Source organism: Dromaius novaehollandiae, chromosome 2 (genome assembly GCF_036370855.1).
Source record: "Dromaius novaehollandiae isolate bDroNov1 chromosome 2, bDroNov1.hap1, whole genome shotgun sequence".
Classification (NCBI taxonomy): Eukaryota; Metazoa; Chordata; class Aves; order Casuariiformes; family Dromaiidae; genus Dromaius; species Dromaius novaehollandiae.
In genome coordinates this window covers 162,117,112-162,135,195 of record NC_088099.1, presented here as the reverse complement: position 1 = coordinate 162,135,195, position 18,084 = coordinate 162,117,112, and the positions used below count along the sequence as shown (strand labels likewise).

At 37.7% G+C, this 18,084-nt stretch overlaps 1 protein-coding gene across 5 annotated transcripts in view; it reads left to right on the top strand.

Annotated features, from left to right (window-relative positions):
- Positions 1-18,084, top strand: part of ZFAT (zinc finger and AT-hook domain containing) — a 145,545-nt gene that overhangs the window by 14,444 nt on the left and 113,017 nt on the right. The window contains exons 3-6 of one of the 5 annotated variants that reach the window (XM_064507894.1): positions 3,503-3,636; positions 4,268-4,448; positions 5,891-5,969; positions 17,569-17,693. The exons of 1 other annotated variant lie outside the window; for it this stretch is intronic. Coding sequence is in view for 1 of the 4 variants with exons in the window: in XM_064507893.1 (XP_064363963.1) it covers positions 4,434-4,448; positions 5,891-5,969 (94 nt within the window). In the remaining 3 variants the exon portion in view is untranslated. Of the gene's footprint in view, positions 1-3,502; positions 3,637-4,267; positions 4,449-5,890; positions 5,970-11,885; positions 17,694-18,084 lie in introns of those variants that run through there. 3 more of the 5 variants (XM_064507893.1, XM_064507895.1, XM_026113626.2) reach the window with 3 other exon arrangements.

The window sequence follows — 18,084 nt, the reverse complement described above, 5'->3', positions numbered from 1 at the left end:
CAGCAAGCTGTTTTTCTGTATTGCATTGAGTTGTTCCTTAATGATTGTGGTCCTGTGAGTAAGTAGTAGGAACCAGTTTTCCTACTCCTAAGGCCAAACTACTTGCTTATTGTAAATGGCTTAATTCTCGTTATCAGCTAAGTTCTGCACTCGTGTGGTAATACATGAACAGTTTGGTAGGTCATACTATATTATATTTAGTTCTGTATTTAGTTTCTATACTTAGGTTTTTTATAGCTTGAAAAGTGATATTTAATACCAGGAGGAAACAAAATTGAGATTTACTAGGGAAAACAGACCTGAACTTTGTAGTCTGTCCTTAAATATAGAACTTCTGTGTATATTGTTTGAGAAAGTACTATTGTTTAATTTCCTTTAAATTTCTTGTTCAAAATTGTCTTGTGGGAGACAGTATTGCATTTTTTTTAAGTTTAGGGTAGCTTCCTCAAGCTAACTGAAAATATCTTCGATATTTGTTGCTTGGCGTAATACAACATTTATATTAAAAAATACTGGCATAAAATAATTATCCTGAAGCTTTTGTGGAGGAGTTTTGAGTAATCATCAAAGATGATCTTGGGATAGTGTTTGGCAGCTTATTCAATTTAGTAGGCTTAGGTATGCAACTTGTATTTACTCTTTATTTTTTAATGTATTTGAAACTTGTAGATTAAAATAGTCTTGCCATTAAATGTATTATATACATAATATAGATATATTAAATATTCAGAACTTTTGGGACTATATACTGTGACTATTTGAGATGCTTAAAAAGTAGTGTAGATTGATGATAACACTTGGCTATTTATAGGAAAGGCTGTGCTGATGTCATCCACGGATAATTCTTTTTCCAAAGATGATTCAATTCAGCATCGTGTCTGAGGGTGAAGGTCCCAGTTACGTGAAGCATATCACAGCGGTTAGGTCATACAATTGCAAGAATGCTGGTTGGAAGGGACCACTGGAGGTCTCTGGTCCAACCGCTTGTTCAAAGCAGGGCTGTAACTAGCACTTGATGGGCTCAGCTGTAGCTTTGTCTGACCAAGTCTTGAAAACCCCCAAGGACAGAGAATCTACAGCCCCTCTGTGGGAAGGGAAGCCTGTTTCTGTGCCCCACCACGTTCCTAGTGAAAACGTTCTTCATCATGTCCAGCGTGAACCTTCCAGGCTGTGTTCTGCGGCTGTTGCTCCTTCTCAGTTCCTCCTTCTGCCCCTGTTGAGAAGGTGTCTGGCTCTGCTGTCCTTGTTGCTCCCCTCCTGGTAGATGTAGAGAGCTGTGAGGGTGGTCGTTAGCCTTCTCTTTGCCAGGCGAAACAGGCCAGTGTGCCTTCAGCTCTACCCATGGGTGCTGTCCTTTAGGCCCATGGTCAGCATGGCAGTGCTGTGCTGGACCCTGCCTAGTTCCTCTGCATCCTGCTTGCCGTGGGGGTCTCGGCAGTGGGTGCAGTATTTGCAGAGTGGCCTTGCTGGTGCTGGGTGTGGGGCTGTGTTTGTGAGCGTGAGGGGATAAGTTGCTGTGACCTGCCGGCTGCCCTGCTCCTGCCGCAGTGCCGCATGCGGTCTGCCTTGCCCGCAGTGAGGCGTTGGCTCCTGTTTAAGCAGGTTTCTTCCTGTGTCTGGGTCCTTTGCAGTAGGGCTTTTGCAGCGATTCCCCGCCTGTGCTGATGCGCGGGGTTATTCCACCCTGGTTGCAGAACTTTGTGCTTGTCCTTATTAAACCCAGGGAGGTTTCTTTTGGCCCCGTGCTCAGGTTTCTCAGGGTCTTTCTTGCTGTCATTCACTGTGTCAACCTCCCTCTTCTTCCCTCCTCCCTCCACTGCATTATCATTTGGCATTCTGCTGAGTGTGCACTCCAGGTCATCATCCTGGGTGCTGATGAGTGTGTTTGGACCTCATTGTTGGCCCTGGAGTCCCCCCCACCCTTGCCAGCTGGCAGGTGGACATAAAGCCTTTGCTTACGACCCTGAGAGCTAGCAATCCAGCCAAGTTCTCAGCTCACCTTTCCTTCTGTTAGTCGAGCTCCTGCTTTCTCAGCTTCCAGGTGAGACTGTGGTGAGAGACTATCGAAAGCAGTACTAAAGTCAAAGTGTGTCACATGCACCATTTAAGCTTCAAAATAGCTTGCATCACATGAACTTTGTCTGTCATTGATAAATCTTGTGTTAACTGTTTGTGATTATCTTCCCGTCCATATATTTGGAAATTAATTCCAATTAGGGTGTTTTGTACTTCTTTCAGATACCGACGTTAAGCTGAACATCCCTTTTTTGCCTTCCGCTTGTCAGGAACCTTCCCTAAATGTCATGACATTTTTGTGTAGATGACACTGATAATTCTGTCAACAGTACAGTAAAAGAGTAATGTTTTAGGTAGCTGGTAGACAAAAGTCTTTAAAAAAAAAAAATCAAAGATTGTCTTTTCATTATTTAAGAAAAAAATTATTTATTTAGAAAAAGCTCACTTCTCTCTTTTCCAAAATAAGCTGTGGCTATATAATTGCCATTCCTTCCTATTGTAGTCCAGTGGCTAAATGGCAAATGTTACTTTGTTGCAAGTAAGGGAAGTATGACTGGAAATGCATCAAGTAGACTGTTAGTATGTCAGAAGTATTTTTTTAAATTTCTTTTTATAGTTGACATTATTTAGGGAGGTGGTGGCTTGATTCTAGAGTAAATGTGTAAGTGAGAAAGCCTGTGAAAGTAATAATTTTCTAAGTATGTCAGATCTTATGTAAGATTGATTTGAGAATATGGAGAAGTGTTTGGAAAATCCACTTTGTATGCCAGCATATTATGTGTCTTTCCGGCTACTGTCACTAAACTCTGAAAGCTCACTTCCTGGAAAGGACTCGTTCACATCTACATTTTAAGTGGAGTCAATAGCTCTGTGAGTGGTTAAAGTTTTGTTTTATGTGTGTTTTTGTTTTGTTTGTGAATTGGTTGATGCTCAGACAGAGGCCGTGATTTCATGCTGTTCTTGTGTGGACTGTTTTCTTTGGGGAAGGAGGCTGTATGTGTGTACTTAAAAGAATTGGCCTCTTGGGTATTGTTGCAAAGCAAATAATTAACATTTTTATGAACTTATGCATAAGGACAAAGTTGCTTTGTAAAACCGAATGCCGCGTGCTTATCTGATGTTCATGACTTACGTACCTACTGGGTTAAACCTATTTTCTTTGAAGTAATTTGAAAACCATGTATACTTTGCTTGGAGCAAGGTTAGGACTGCTACTGTTATACAGATGGTTTCTTGGTCTGATAACCTTCAGGATTTAATTGCAATGGAGGAGTTGAACTGTACTTCATGTACTTCCCCTGCTATATGTTGCAACGCTGCAGTTTGACTGCAGTCTACAGGCTACAATAACAATCTCGGGTTGTAGTTTCTGAGTTTGAATGTCGGAATGCCAGAACTTGTCACATCTGTAACTAATTTTCAAGAATTGGAATATGTTTTAAGGGTAGTCCTCTGAACAAGAATATTTGTGTTGTGTTCCTTCTAGATCTCTTGGTGGCCTGGCCCAACTCGTTGCATGTTTCCTCACCAGCTTCTTCCAGCAGTGTAGTAGAATGGTCTAGACCTAACTCAGACTGCTAACATTAACAGACCATCCAAATGTGTCCTCATTCGGGAAAGGTAAGCTAAGGGATTTTGTAGTATAAACATGCTCTGTGCAGTTCTCAACTTTATACTTCAACTCTACACCTGTTGATTGTAATACTGGTGGTATTCATCAGTGTTACATGGAACAATTTTTGGCAGTTGGTATCACTAGAGAATTATAATAACAAATGTTAGTGAAATGCCATTAACTGAAGAAGGAGGCATGTCCTAAAGGTGTCATTGTTTTTGAGTTTGCTGCAGCCAGCTCTGTGGATGCCCATTCAAAAAAAGGAAAAACAAAAAAACACTAACAAATAATGTATTTATGTAGCTTTCCTAGTCTTGATCTTTCAGGGGAAGTTTGTCCATTTACACTTAGTCATATTTGAGTTGGTAGAGACAGACCCCTTAAACAGTTTAGGAAACTTTTTCTACTGGAAATATTAAGGTTTGAAAGATTCATATGCAGGTTAGCTTTTTACTGATGGAGCTCTTGATCCTACTGCAAAATGCGTCCATTAAGTATATCCTTTATGTTTTTATTTGTTGTCAAGTTTTAGAAGCAGGAGGGCAGAAAACAACCCTATGTTCTACATTCTTTAAAAGAGGTGATCAGATGAACTGTTGCATATTTAGTAGTGTGAACTTTCTTTTTAATTTGCAGATTGAGTATAAGATGCAGATGGTCACTCAAAGATGACTTTAAAAGAAAGAGCTCATTTTCTATGTATATGTTTGTCCTGGACCAGAAATGTTGGTTACCAAAGAAGAAGAGGCAAACTGTGGGTACAAGTCGAGAAATGAAAGACTCTTCAGGATGAAATGGAGATATGTCATGTGGAGAGGTAGCTGTATTGTATTTAAAGTGACTTGTTTTAGTGGTTCTTATTTAAGTCTCTCCAGGAATCCACCCCAGATTAAACAATCTTCCTTCATTGTAGCTCTTCACCAGGAATGAGGCAACATTCCTTTACTGTAAAAGGGACCATGAGAGAGGTGAATAGCTGAAACTATAAACTTTAGAAGAATCAACAATATTTTTGAGTTATATTTTAAACTCAGTGAGGTTATATAATCAAAGTTTCTTGATAAAACCAGGAAGGGACTGAATCTTTGTGAAATATGGCCTAACAAGTTCTTATGATTCATGGTTTTTCTAAATTTATATTCCCAGCTCTTCACCTTTCTCTTACGGTTGGTGCAGTGTGACATAGGTATCCTTTTAGAAAAGTTTTTGGGGAAAAAAAATGAAAAAGCAAAAACTGCAGTGTGCGATGCTATATATAGTATAGTGCTATAAACTGGGTGTGTCCAAACCAGCAAAAGTATTCACATAAGTGAAGGTTTGTCCTCTGTTTGGGCGGGGGGGGGGAATGACAAATAGATAAGAATGCTAATATGCCTGCTTGCATTGCAGGTTAACCTATTAGTTAAGGTTTTTTTGAGGGTAAATCATTATGATGATTTCTTAGTGTGATAGATGGATGTTTTAGTCCATGTTTAAAGCAAAATGATCTTGAATCAGCCACTTCCCACCCCCTGATGTGACTGTTTTGATCATTGGGTACTGCAGAACCTCCCAGGTTACCTGAAGTAAAGACTTAATTTGGTCGGGTAACTTCTTGGATATGTTAGACTACCTACTGGAGAGTCAAAATAGTATTCCATAAATAAATACATGGTTTCTTCAGGCTGAGCTGTGTTGTTCAACCTGAGAAGACTAAGGTGTGTGTGTGGGGGTGTCTAGTTGCTGTCTTCAGTTGCCTGTTAGGTAGCCATAGAGAAGATGAAGCCAGCTAACTTTTGGAGATGTGCAGCAAAAAGTTGAGAGGGAACAGACACAACTTGCTACAAGGGAAATTCCAGTTAGATGCAAGAAGAAAGTTCTTCACAGTATGGGTGGTCAGACACTGGATCAGGTTGCTCAGAGAAGTTGTGAAACCTCCATTCTTAGAGATGCTCAGAACTTGAGTGGACAAGAACCTGAGCAACCCCATTTTGTTACAAATTTAGCTCTTATTTTGAGCTGGAAGGTTATATTAGATGACCTTCAGAGGTCCCTTTCACTCTTAGTTACTCCTGGATTCTGTGTTTCATAATTAGTTGGAATTATTTAGTTTCTCTTAAGTATAGGCTTAGCGCTATTGTTCTAAGCTATGATTCTGATCTGCTACTGCTGTGATTTTTCATGTCTCGCTGTTAAATCTGTGCTCACTCAAGTCAGAAATGAAATCTTCAGACTCTACTTTTCTGAAGCATGTACTGACTGACTGCTGTCAATACACAGGAGCTCTGGCTGCATTTCTGCTTTATTGGATCTGTTCGTTTCAAGTCAAGCTGTACAAAAGTGGAAACCAACTTGAAAGGTACTCGTAATGCTGTTTTTGTTCCTGTTTTTTCTTATTTGTTTTATTTACAGTTCACAGCACTAAAACTTTAGCAGGAAAGTATATTGGAATAGTAGGGAGGTAAGAACTCGAAATGCAAATGCTATTTTTCTGTTCTGTAGAAAATTTTTTTCAGAGCACAAGCTCTGTTGCAGATGTGCAACTTGGTTCTATATACAATTTCTGCATATAGTCCCTGTGGTCTAAAGTGCTTATTTAATCAAAACTTCATGTCTCTTTCCTGCCTTCACATGCCCCCTTTCCACTCTCCCTGCCTGTTCCTAGCTTTCTATGTATTCAAGATCCTCCTGTTATATTTTTGAGATTATGTGAATTGCAGGTGAATGCCCATGTGAGTTTACATGGGCTATGGAGAATGAAAGGAAAAATCTGTATATTTGCTGCTCTTTTGTGCATTTTTGGGTTGACTGTAAGAAATGAGTATAATGGATGAAGCCAATTTTCTGTCTCGGATGCTGCGTATGTGTGTCTGTAGTTCAGCTTGTTGTTGTGTAAGAACTCTCTCTGCTACAGTTATGGGTTGATTACTTTTTCCTGTTACCCCTTTATCTGAAACAGACTGAATCAAGGAGGGAGTGTTTAAGACTATTTCTCTTTTTTCCTTCCTCATCTGCTTTTAGTCACAGGAGACTAAATTTATAGACTTATTCTAAGCTTGTGTGGAGTCTGAGATGCAGGGCAGTTGGGTGGAGGCTCTTTTGAACCAGGATCTGAAATTTCTTTTTGCTCACACCATCATCCTTGTTTTCTGCAGTTCATCTTTAGTTTCTCCTTTTGTCAGATGAGAATATTACTTTACAAAAAAATTCTTAGTTATGTTTGTTTTTCTGAAGTGATCTATATATGGTGTTTGGCTTCTGCCCTCACTTAACTGTCCTTAAATTCTGTCTCCACTATATAGATAACATCCTATTATTCATACTTTCCCGTGTGTTCTTAAAATATCAGACTCTTCTACTTTTTTTCTTTACAACTGGTAATATTTAGTTTCAGTCTTTTTTCAATTGGGCCTTGAATTCTAAACCAATTTTTCCACCTCTTGTACAATTGGTAATTGTACTCTATACTAGTGTATATATAAGTGATCATAAGAAACAGAGCGTATGGTTCCCTGAGAATAAACAGGAGATGCAGTTTTAAAACTACTGATGTACTCTTACCACTTCTCCACCACAGTTAATCATGCAGTGCTAATTTTTAGTGCTGCAGTAAACTTCTTGGCTGGTGACAAGATCAGAGCCTTATCTATACTAGAACATAAAATCAATATTCAGTGTGGTAACACACATACCTGTATGACCTAAGTACCATTGCAGATGATGTGAAGCTGGTGGACATCCCAGGCTGGAGGTCTAAAAACATGATGCTGATTTGGACACATTGTTTGACCCAGGGCAAATAGATTATTTCTTCCTTGTGATCCCTACAAAGATGGAATAAAAATATTCATGAACCATAAGACCAGTTAAAATGTATAAAAATAGCTAGTTTCCTGACTTGGTACTTCAGAAAGCTAGATTAATTTCATTAAGTACTTATTCTAGAAAAAAACTGTTTGGCAGAAAGTTGTTGTCCTCCCTCCCCCATACGCGCATGTGTGTGTGCACACAAAGAAGGCGGAAAGAGGGGGGCTTCCGATTAAAATCTGTAATATCAGAGGAATGGGTTTCTGTTTCAATACTTTGATGGAATTACATTACCGCAAGGTAAAAATGGAAAGAATTTATTAAAAGCATAAATGCTTGGCTTTTTTTTTTTTTGACTTAATCTCATACTTTGGATGAGGGAAGAGCTTCTGATGGGAAGGGAGAAGAAAATAAAAACATGTCAACTGATGTAGCCTTAGCATTAGTCTTTAACCATACTGTACTACAGAGTTTTAAAATTCAATTCTTTACTATTAAAGAATTGGTAAATACTAGCTGTTGGTTTCCATTGCGAAAATCTTCCTAATATTTTTTTAACCCATATGCAGTTTAGGAATCTTTTTTTATTTCTTGAATTTAATATTTAATTCTCAGTTCTGTTCTGGCCAATAAGCATAACGTAATAATCGGAGCAATAATGAACATCTGTCTTCTGTCTTAGCAACACTACTAGTCACTTGATTTTTTGCTTGCATCAAGCATCTGTTAAACTGCTTTGATTGACAAGACCTTGACTGCAAAACGCAATGTATGAGCACGCACACACAAATAGACTTCTTTTACAGTTAATTATTTCTGTCATGCTGGTGATGAAATGAAGATTTTGTGTTAAAATGTGTGGAGAAGAAAATGAAGAATCTTTCTCTGGCTGCCCTCTGCTTCTGCCTCCTCACCCTCTTCCATCTCCTCCTTCCCCTGTCTTGTTGAACTCTCTTCACTTAAAGTGGTAATACAAGGTACAGTCAGAGTTCAGTGTGAGTGATAAAATTCTCATTTGTTTGCAAAATTTGTAGTACAGTTCCATTTTGGTCTACATGGCTCTAGTTTGGAAATTGTTAAAGAGCGTAAACTTCAGATATCATAGTGGTATCCCCTTTTATTTTTATTATTTTTTAAAACCTTTTAATTCTTCCAGAGTACTGACAATTCAGGAACAGTTCCTAGGCAAGCGATCCAACATTGCTTGTTGGAATGTGACAAATGAGTATATTTCCGATATCGGAGGGACTTAATGTAGTCCTGCAGATTTGCATCAGTCTGTATGTTGTCTTGAAAGACTTGGTAAGCTGTTTTGTTTGTTTTTGCATAGTTACAGAGTTAGAGGATTTCAGACTTCAAAGAATGCTACCTTTATTGCTGTTCTTAACAAAAACAGTTCATGGAGTTAAGAAGGTAGCAGTTAGTATTCTTCAGTTTGTGATGATGTTGGAATAATTTCTACTTATTTTTAGCATGTTGCCAAATGAGCATTACCAAAGTGATAACAGTGCCTTTAATGAAAGCTGGAGTATGCCATCTACTCATTTTAAAACAAACATAAACCACGTGTTCAGGAGGATAGCTGAAGAAGATATCCAAGTATTCAGTTTCAATTTTTTTTGATTGTCTTTATAGAAGTTGTAACTTTCAAGCATGCCACTGTACAAAATAATCTGTACTATATCCACTTTCTTTTTAACACCATGTTTGGATGACTGAGAATTCCAACCCCTTATTAGGGCTAAGATCGCTTTGTAACATGTTGTGCAAGTATTAATAGTTGACATCGAGTTTGATAAGTAGGGAGAGACTTCATTGTCATGTATATTGGCTATTTAGTGATGATTTGTGTGTGGAAAACAAAAGGCGTCTGGGGGGAGTTTGTTCTCCTCCGGTAGATGACATTGTAGTAACCTTCATTATTCCTTAAGAAGTAAGTGTTAAAGGACAGCAGTATAATGGTTCATTGCAACTTAATGCTCAGCAGCCTAATTAGTCAAATACCATGTGCCTACCTCTGCATGAAATAACCCATTTCGATCCAATTTAAAATAGGAATTTTCATTTTTGGAACAGTCTGAGGAGGCCTTAGTTGCAAATGACCACTTGCTTTTTAACTGTTTATTCTCAAAAATAACGAAGGTCAGCATGGTATCCATAGTGACTGCATGCAGCTTCCTCGTTAATCTTGGTGTACTCTTGTAACAATTAGTCACTTACTACTAACGAGTTTTCCTGTTTCAGAAGGAACCTCTATTTGCAAACAAGATGTGACTGGGTTTCTGTAACTGAGAAATCCTGAATATGTAATGTTTTTTTAGTCTTAAACTGTGTGGTAATTCACATTTTTATCAGTTGGTGCGGAAGCTTAAACAGAAACCCCCAAACAAACGATGTTAGATTGATATAGTCTACATATAATCTGGCAGTAGAATACTTATAAAACTTTTTGTATTCTGAAAGAATAGATGCTAAATGAGAATATATGAATCTGTTTTCAGTTCTGTAACTATCTTCCATGTCCATCACAGTGAAGGGGGGCCCTTTTTGTGTCAACAAGAGCACCACTTAAGTCCTTTTGGATTTTGATTAGATATTTGGATTATTTCTGTGCAGGCCACTGCAGAATCAAAGCTTTAGAGAATAAGCAACACCTAATTGTGTGATGTATTTAATGAATGACTTTGGTTTAAATTAAATTCTTCTCTACTTTTTGTATTGTCTTGTAAATACTAATTTTAAATACTCTTTTTAAAGGCTCTCAACTGAAAGGAAATTATTGCAGAACAGAATACAGTCTTGTGGGAGTTTCAGTACTAATTTATTGTTGAAGATGTTCAGTAAATGGTTCCTCCTGAGGCCAATAGTGCTTTTCCTCCCCATCCCATCCCTCCCCCTTAATGCTTTTCCCATAGGTAAGGTTTTTATTTGTTTGACTGTAGTAGAGCCTGAACTGACCAAGTATAATTCTGACATTGAAAACAAATGTCTTCAGACTCCTATAAAATTTATTTTTCTAACATTTTCATGGCTTGTTTTGCTTTTCTCTTTTTTTTAATTTTGAATATAGCTTTATTTAGACATATAAATACTTTTAAAAGGATAAGTAGAATGGATATTCAAAGTGGAAGTCCATTTATTTTTAGAGCTCTGGGAATGAGGGTATACAGAAAAAAACTTTAGGGAGCTCTTTTAAAAGCATGCATATTTGCACCCATAGAGGTCTGAAAATGTGTATTAAAAGTTGGGTACTTGTATGTGGATGTGCTGCATTTAGATACTTGGTCTGAAACTACTTATTTGTGAATGTGTGAATAAGATTTTCTTCAGAATAAACTGAACAGTAGCTGGTTGGGATGTTATGGGAGCATGTCTTAAATCTCCTCTTTTTTTTTTTCTTTCTTTCCCCTTCTCTCATTTCCCCCTGCTGAAGGTAACTGACCGCTTTGTACTGTTACACAGAGGCAACGATGTGTAGTAGTCTGTTGCTGTAAACATCCCCGACTGGAAGCTGTAAGAGCAGTTCTAGCTTTCAGTCAGATGTTTGCTGCACCTGGCTATTCTTGGACAACATGGGAAGGAAAAGCTGTCACATACATATATCTAATGCAGTTTATATAGACACAACTGAATTGACTTAAAATGAGTGAACCTGAGTATTGTTAATAGTGTGAGTGTGATTTCTTGAAATCTAGTCTGTTATGAGAGATACACAGCTATTGCATATGTATCACTCAAGATTAAGTTCTCTGCTGCTCTGTGGTATGAGCTACAGAATTATGGTTTGTTGCAGTGTAATGGCAAGTAGTGTTTAATTTATTGTATAGTTATCCAGAAACCAGAGTTGCTTTATGAGTTCTTTTTTAACAACTTCTGTTTCTGACATTTAGGAAAAGTGATGATAAATGCTCTCCGATACTTAGCAGACACCTTATCTGATGTGTTTAGCTTTGTGGTGTTCTTTCTGAAATTCCATGTTCTGGATCTCTTATGAGTGGGTGGTGCTCCTAATTGTTTGTAAGCTGGATATAACCCAAGGCCAAAACAAAGGCTAAAGGAAAAAAAATCAGAGATGTGGGGTTTTTTTTGTTTTATTTTGTAGTGACAATACATAACCTGTACATTTGTTTGTGGTATGGTCTTTTTGTTTGTGTTACACCCACCATGGCACTAAAAACGTTTGGGTTTTTTTGTGTAAACAACAGCTTTTGAAAGTACTTCTTTGTGGCATTCATACTCACTAATTAAATTGCAAAATAACCTAGAGGAATCATTTCAGCAAGAATAGCTATCTGCAAAACAGCTTCAACACTTTCCCCTACTCTGGGAATAGGATCTAGGAAGTAAGGTCTGGGAATACTATTTCCTAGAGTTTTGTCTGGGATTTTTTTCTTCTCTCTGTCTGCAGCCCTTTATTTTTAGAGGGGACAGGGCACGGGGGGGGGGGGGGGGGGGGGGGCGGGAGGGAGGGAGGGAGGGAATGGGCTAGGTGAGTAACTTCTGCTGTTCTTTGGGCAGAAGGTATTCTTGAAATATTTTAGCTCTCCATTCCTCCCCCTCCCAGAACATTAATTCTTTTTTATTCCCTGACACTTAAAAGAAAAGCTTCATGTTCAATTTCTTTGACATTATAGTAAGCCTGGTTATTACTTGATCTACTTAGCTGTAGTGATTTTGTGAAAGAAAAAGATTCTCAAAGATATAGATACCTGGAAAAGTGAAAGATTTTTCTTTCTGATTCATCAGAATGAAAGCTGCTGGGATTTCTAAGTCCTGGGAAATGTAGACTAACAAGCATTGGAAAGGCAATAATATTCAAACGGGCAATGAATGACCTAATGTGAACCAGTCCTGTGACATTCATTATTCTGTTTCTGTTACTTGGGTGTTCTGTCTGGTGTGAAATACAAATGTGTGTGGTAATAGGAGGTACTGAACTTGCATATTGATCCAGTTTACTTACAACACCTCTACAGAGACTTGTCTCTGAAACAACTTGCAAATTTAATGCATTATCTCAGTTAAAATCATTTTTTAAAATATGATCTGTTCAGCTTTATAATTTTATGTAGGTATGTTAAAATAAAGCTTTGAAGTAGCATGTATACATTGATATTTTTGAAAAGAACAAGTAGTGCTGGTAATCACTTTCCAGATTTTCTTTGATGTAAATGTTTATCATTTCATAGTTCTATACAGTATTTGGACTTACAAGAAAGGATGTGTTCTCTGTTAACATTCTTGTTTGAATGATCAAAGTAAGTATGTTATCTCAGAATTAATCTAACAGTCTTTTTGGTCAGTGTCATCTTAGCCTCTCGACATGTCAGGTTACTTTGCTGTTTTCTCTAAGCTTAGTTCATGGGCAGTTTATCAGTCCAGGCTTATGGAGTTTTATTTGTATGTGTACATTTTATTGTACTAGCATCTAATATATGTACTCAAACCCAGCTATGCAATGTTTGAAAACAAATTTAAGTGGCTTGTAACTACCAAAAATAAATAAAAACCTACCCTGCATTTTTGTTTGTGTTTTGTTTTATTTTTGCAAAGTGTTTTGAAATAAAAAGATCTGCTTTCTGTACACACAACATATTGAAGATCTTAGCATGTCTGAAACACTGCTGTTTGCAATTGAAGGAAGTGGAGTCTTTTATCGACCAAATGCATATTTATGTAATGATTAAAGGTAAGCTGCAGTACCGGGAAGGGACTGCTGGCATTTGATGTGCTAGCTGTACAATTCTGTCAGTGGGGAGGAAGGGCTGAAGTGACTGTTGCAGAAGGAGGCAGCGCAGGACCACAGCCATAGCAGCAAGGTTTAGGTATGGAAGAGGCAGATCTCACACATCAGCCAGGTGATCAACGAAGCAGGCTACCCTGTATTATTAACACAGGGTTGTGTGACTTGCTTATTCTCTAAGGAGCCATAGATCCATTTCTAATGTTTCACAGTGCATTGAATTCAAAGTGGGGGGAGAGTCAGAGTGAAAGGCAGGTTGGTGGCCAGCAGTGAAACTGGGACATGTAACTAGTAACTCCGGATGACTTCTGTGTACTATATATGGAGGTGCAGTATACAGTTACAGGAGGTGGAAGGTAGTGTGGGATGTAGTTGTAGTCTGTAGTTGCTAAGTGGACTGTCTGTGAAACCTAGTACTTGGAGATCTGGTTTAGTTGCATGTGGTTTTCCTCGGTGTGGTTTTTATGACAGCTGGAAAGCAATACCTTGAAATCCTTAGTGGCTTTAGACTGGCCTACACTGTCTCCCCTTGCTGTGAACTTGCAGCTGCATTCAGCAGAAGTACTTGAGCTGATGTTTTTCTTTGTATAGTGAGCAACTGTTATACATCTGGAGGGCTTGTCCCCAAGCATGAATTAAGCTGTGTCTGTGGCTCCCCTCTCCCCAGTCAATCTGCAAACACCTGTTCTGGCAAGACCTTGAGAAGGAGAGGGTCTGCCTCTTCCCTGCCTGAGTTCGTGCAGGTATTCTTTCTTTTCCCCCAGACTACTGAGAGTTCCTGTCTGTTCATGGCTCTAGGAGCTAAATTGGATATATTCTTAAAATTGTGAAGTAATAGGAAAAGTACCTCAAAGAGCTCTAGAGGAAAGAGGTAAGGGAATTAAACTAAGAAAATGCAACACAAATGGGAGTTCATTTAGGTGTAGCAGCAAAAGCTGTAAAACTCTAGCATGTGAAGACACCTTTTTATTTAAGTGTTTGATACCACAAGTGTGTGTTCTTGCACAAACAGCTGGACACCTTTGCAGATTATTACTGAGTTTGTACCACCGTATTGATGTTCTATGTATATCTTGATTTTCAGTCTCAGTTTTAAAAATGATTCGAATCTGAGACTTTGATGCTCTGAGTACATACCTTCTAAAAGAGTCCTGGTAGGAAGTGCAACAGATTGCTGATGTCTACGGGCTGCAAGAAACTCTTCTTTTTTTCCTTCTTGTACCTTGCAGCCACTATCTAGGTCTGTATGTATATATTAATGCGTTCTGATAATTATAAGTTTAAATGTTAAACACCTTCGTAATGTCAGTAAGGCTTAATAATCCTGTCATGTGTGCTTTATGAATTGTGCATGTTGTAGCTCACAGTGTATTGAAGTATGTTTGTGCAGATTCATTTGTGGATATCTTGAAAGCCAATGCTGTATTTATATTGTTAAGCTAACTTTTAGTTCCTGTAAACATCCTACACTCAGCTATAACAAGTGGTAGGGCTGGGGGGTGGATGTTTACTTCAACTGACTTGGAAAGGCAGCTTTCCTGAATGATCAAGTGACCTATTGGCAAGACTGGAATACTATATATATATTTTTTTCAATAGTATTCAAACAAACTTAATGTAAATATTCTTCTTTCTGTGGAAGCAGTTTGTATTTTTATAAATGCCTTAATGCTTGAGTTACAATTTATATTGACCATGTACAAACATCCATGTTTATTGTAAAGCAGTCTTTAACTGCTGAAATCTGTATTTTCATAATCTTCCAATAAATTGTAATAATGTACCTTTGTCTTGAAAAGTAGCTCCTGGTGTCCTTATCTCATTCAGGATACATTGATGATAGGGAAATATCTAGAATCTAATAGTGAATGTTCAGTTCTCAGTGTAGCAGTGATTTATTGCTTTGTTACCTATTTTTTCATTGCTAAATAGATACGTTGGGTAATGCAAAAGGAAGAAAAATTGGAAAAAAAATTAATAAAACTATTCAGATTTAAGTATTTTTTTTGCCCTTACAGCTAACAGAATGAGAAATGTCCTATTTTGTTGGGGAAAATCTAGGTAGCGGAAGAAGGAGACAAATGTCTTCAGTTTTCTATGTAATTCTTTACATCATGTCATACCTCCTGGAATCCCATCCCTTGTACTGATGGATGTGTTATTAAATGAATGCAGCGTCAACACTCGAAGAATATTAAGTGCTGGGTTTAACTGTTTAAAGAGAACTTAAAAAATAACTTTTCTTTAGCTTAAAGAATGAGGGATATGGGAATCATTGTGAAGCATAGCCTGCTTTCTTGGACTGTCATTTGAAAACTTTGTATCTCTGGATATTGGAAAGGTTTTGACACTAAGACGTAACACTTTCTGCTTGTAAGAACAGGAAACACATTATGACTCTTACGAAGTCTTTTTATTTTACTTGACATAAGTAAACACCTTCGTCTATAGTTAAAATTTCTGTTCTTTTTCTTTCTTTCAAACTGAAGAAGTATTTTTAATCTACAGAAGCTCTTGTGGTCAGATTTTAGGCAATATATGCTACTGCAAGCAATTGCATGCAGGAAAATAGATCAGAAATCCTGTATTCACGTAGAATTCCACTGTGAGAACACTACAGTATGCTCAGGTATTTACTGTGTGTATATATACAAAAAAATTTTTTTTTCCTACTGTCATATTTTTATTAAATGTATCTGTGTAATCAGGGCAAACCTCCATGAATTTTCCATTTATGGCAAACTACGGAAGCATTAGGGATGTGCAAATCCTGTATAGAAGAGATCACGTGATAAGAGAAAAGCTTATGTCCAGAACAGTATCTGCTTTTTTTTTAGTTGTTGTTATTCAATTTCCAATAGTTAGATGCTCTGTGACATCCCTAGTGATGTCCAAGAGAACTTAACTTTAAGTTGGTAGTGTGCCTCTTCCTGTTTTGAGGAATCACCCCAGTGAGGATTACCATGTTCTTGGAAGTGCTGGACAATACAACAGGACAGCAGAAGTATAGCGAACGTGGTAGCCATAACATGTTGCAGCTTTGCTGTCTTGCATTACGTGGTAATGTTGATGCACGCTCTTGAACTATTTCACTAACGTTTTTCTACTCTTCCTCAAGTTCTAGAAAGGTGGATGTAAACAGCACATCTTTACATTACATCCTGGAGAATGCAGTGAAATGCATTTGCTGTTCTTTCTCAGTAATCTGGATCAGTTTCCTTGCTTGGTGTGTTGTGTGGCACCACAAAGAGTCACGCTAGTGCAGCCAAGGGGCAGCACAGTGATTTAAAAAAAAAAAGGAATCCTCAAGTCAAGATTACTGCTAACAAAAAGTTGAAAAGACTCGTCCTTTCAATGAGCACACTTTTTATCTGGAAGTAGTTGATAGTGTGAATAGCAGGTAAACAACAGGAGCCAATCAGATGTGGATGTATACTTTGGCATGCTAGCAGGTTTGTTTTAAATGCATTTGACATCTAAAGTTTGTATTGCAGAAGCATAAATATGTATCTAAAACTCTGGAGACTTGTTGGCTTTTTATTATACAAAGAACAGATGTGGCTCTTTTTGATAGGATGTTTAAAAATCAGAGGAGTAAAATCTGTTAAAAATGGTAACACGAAAGATCCTATTGAAACTTAAATATATTTCAAGTAACTATTTGGGGCATGCAGTAGTTTGGATTTTACAGTGGTAAGACTTCAAGCCTGAAAAAAGATTCTTGGCATAGTGTATATTTTATTGCACACTTGAGAGAAACTTTAATCACTGTGGACTGGACTTGAGGTAAACAAGCCTGGATAATGTTTTAACAATTTACAAAGTCCTGATCCAGAAAAGTACCATTATTAGGCTCCAGGGTTGAAAGTTTCTGTTTAGCTACTCCTTGCATAAGCAGACATCAGAATAAGTTATAAAAATGCTCTTGTCAAACAATTCCAGATAGTTTGGTTCCTCCTAAAGGAGACAGCCTACTCACTGAGGTGTGTCAGGATCTGTTATCCTAAGATGAAATTTGTAAAGGTAAGCCAAGCTGTGTGTGCGTGTGGTGTTTTTTGGTGAGAATTTGAGGAGAATGGGTATTGTGCATGCCTGTATCCTTGCATGTGCTTGGCTGCACATACTGCTGTTTTAAAAGTGTCCACTGCTAACTTGTTTTACTTCCTCTGAATATCTCTTGTTGAGAATTAAATAAACTAAACTAATTCTGCTATTGCTTTTTTCCTCAGCCATATTTATTGGCTAATGTTTGTTTTTTCTAGTTTTCAGTAAAGCAAAGCAAGACAAACTTCTAGCCTTTGAGATGTGCTTAAAGATTCTAAACATAAAATAACACTGCCGAATTTGAAACTCTGTTTTACGTCATGTAGTTCATTCCTCTTCCATTGTGTTGGTGCTTTTTAAACAGATAAGTCATAATCCTGTGGCGCCAGTGACAGCATAAAACAAAGTTGGATAAGTAGCTGGGAGAAGGATACAGAATGTATGATTTATAAGATCGTCTGGAAGTTTTGCGTAGTTATTACGACAAAGGTGAGTCACAACATTAGTCAAAAACTGAATTATTTTTGGAAAATATACAGGAACATTTAATGTGTTTTTCAGTGTGGTTCTGAAAACATGCATTTGCTCTTGTTTAATGTCTCCTGGTTTTACCTTTTCTTTATGATTAAAACCCTGGACACTTACTTAAATAAAAGTACCTTGACTTCCATTTTTCTTGTCTGTTGTGGTATTCACTAAGCTTGTTCTTTGGGTAATTTAGTATACTCTCTTAACAAGTTATGCCAGTTTTAACCAGCTTAGTTCACACCTTATAGCGGTTCTGTGTGTATGGTAAGTAAGGACATTGTTGAAACCACTCAGACTATCCACATGCTTCTGTAGTGGTTGAGTATGGGCAATAAGTCTTAACTTCAAAGTC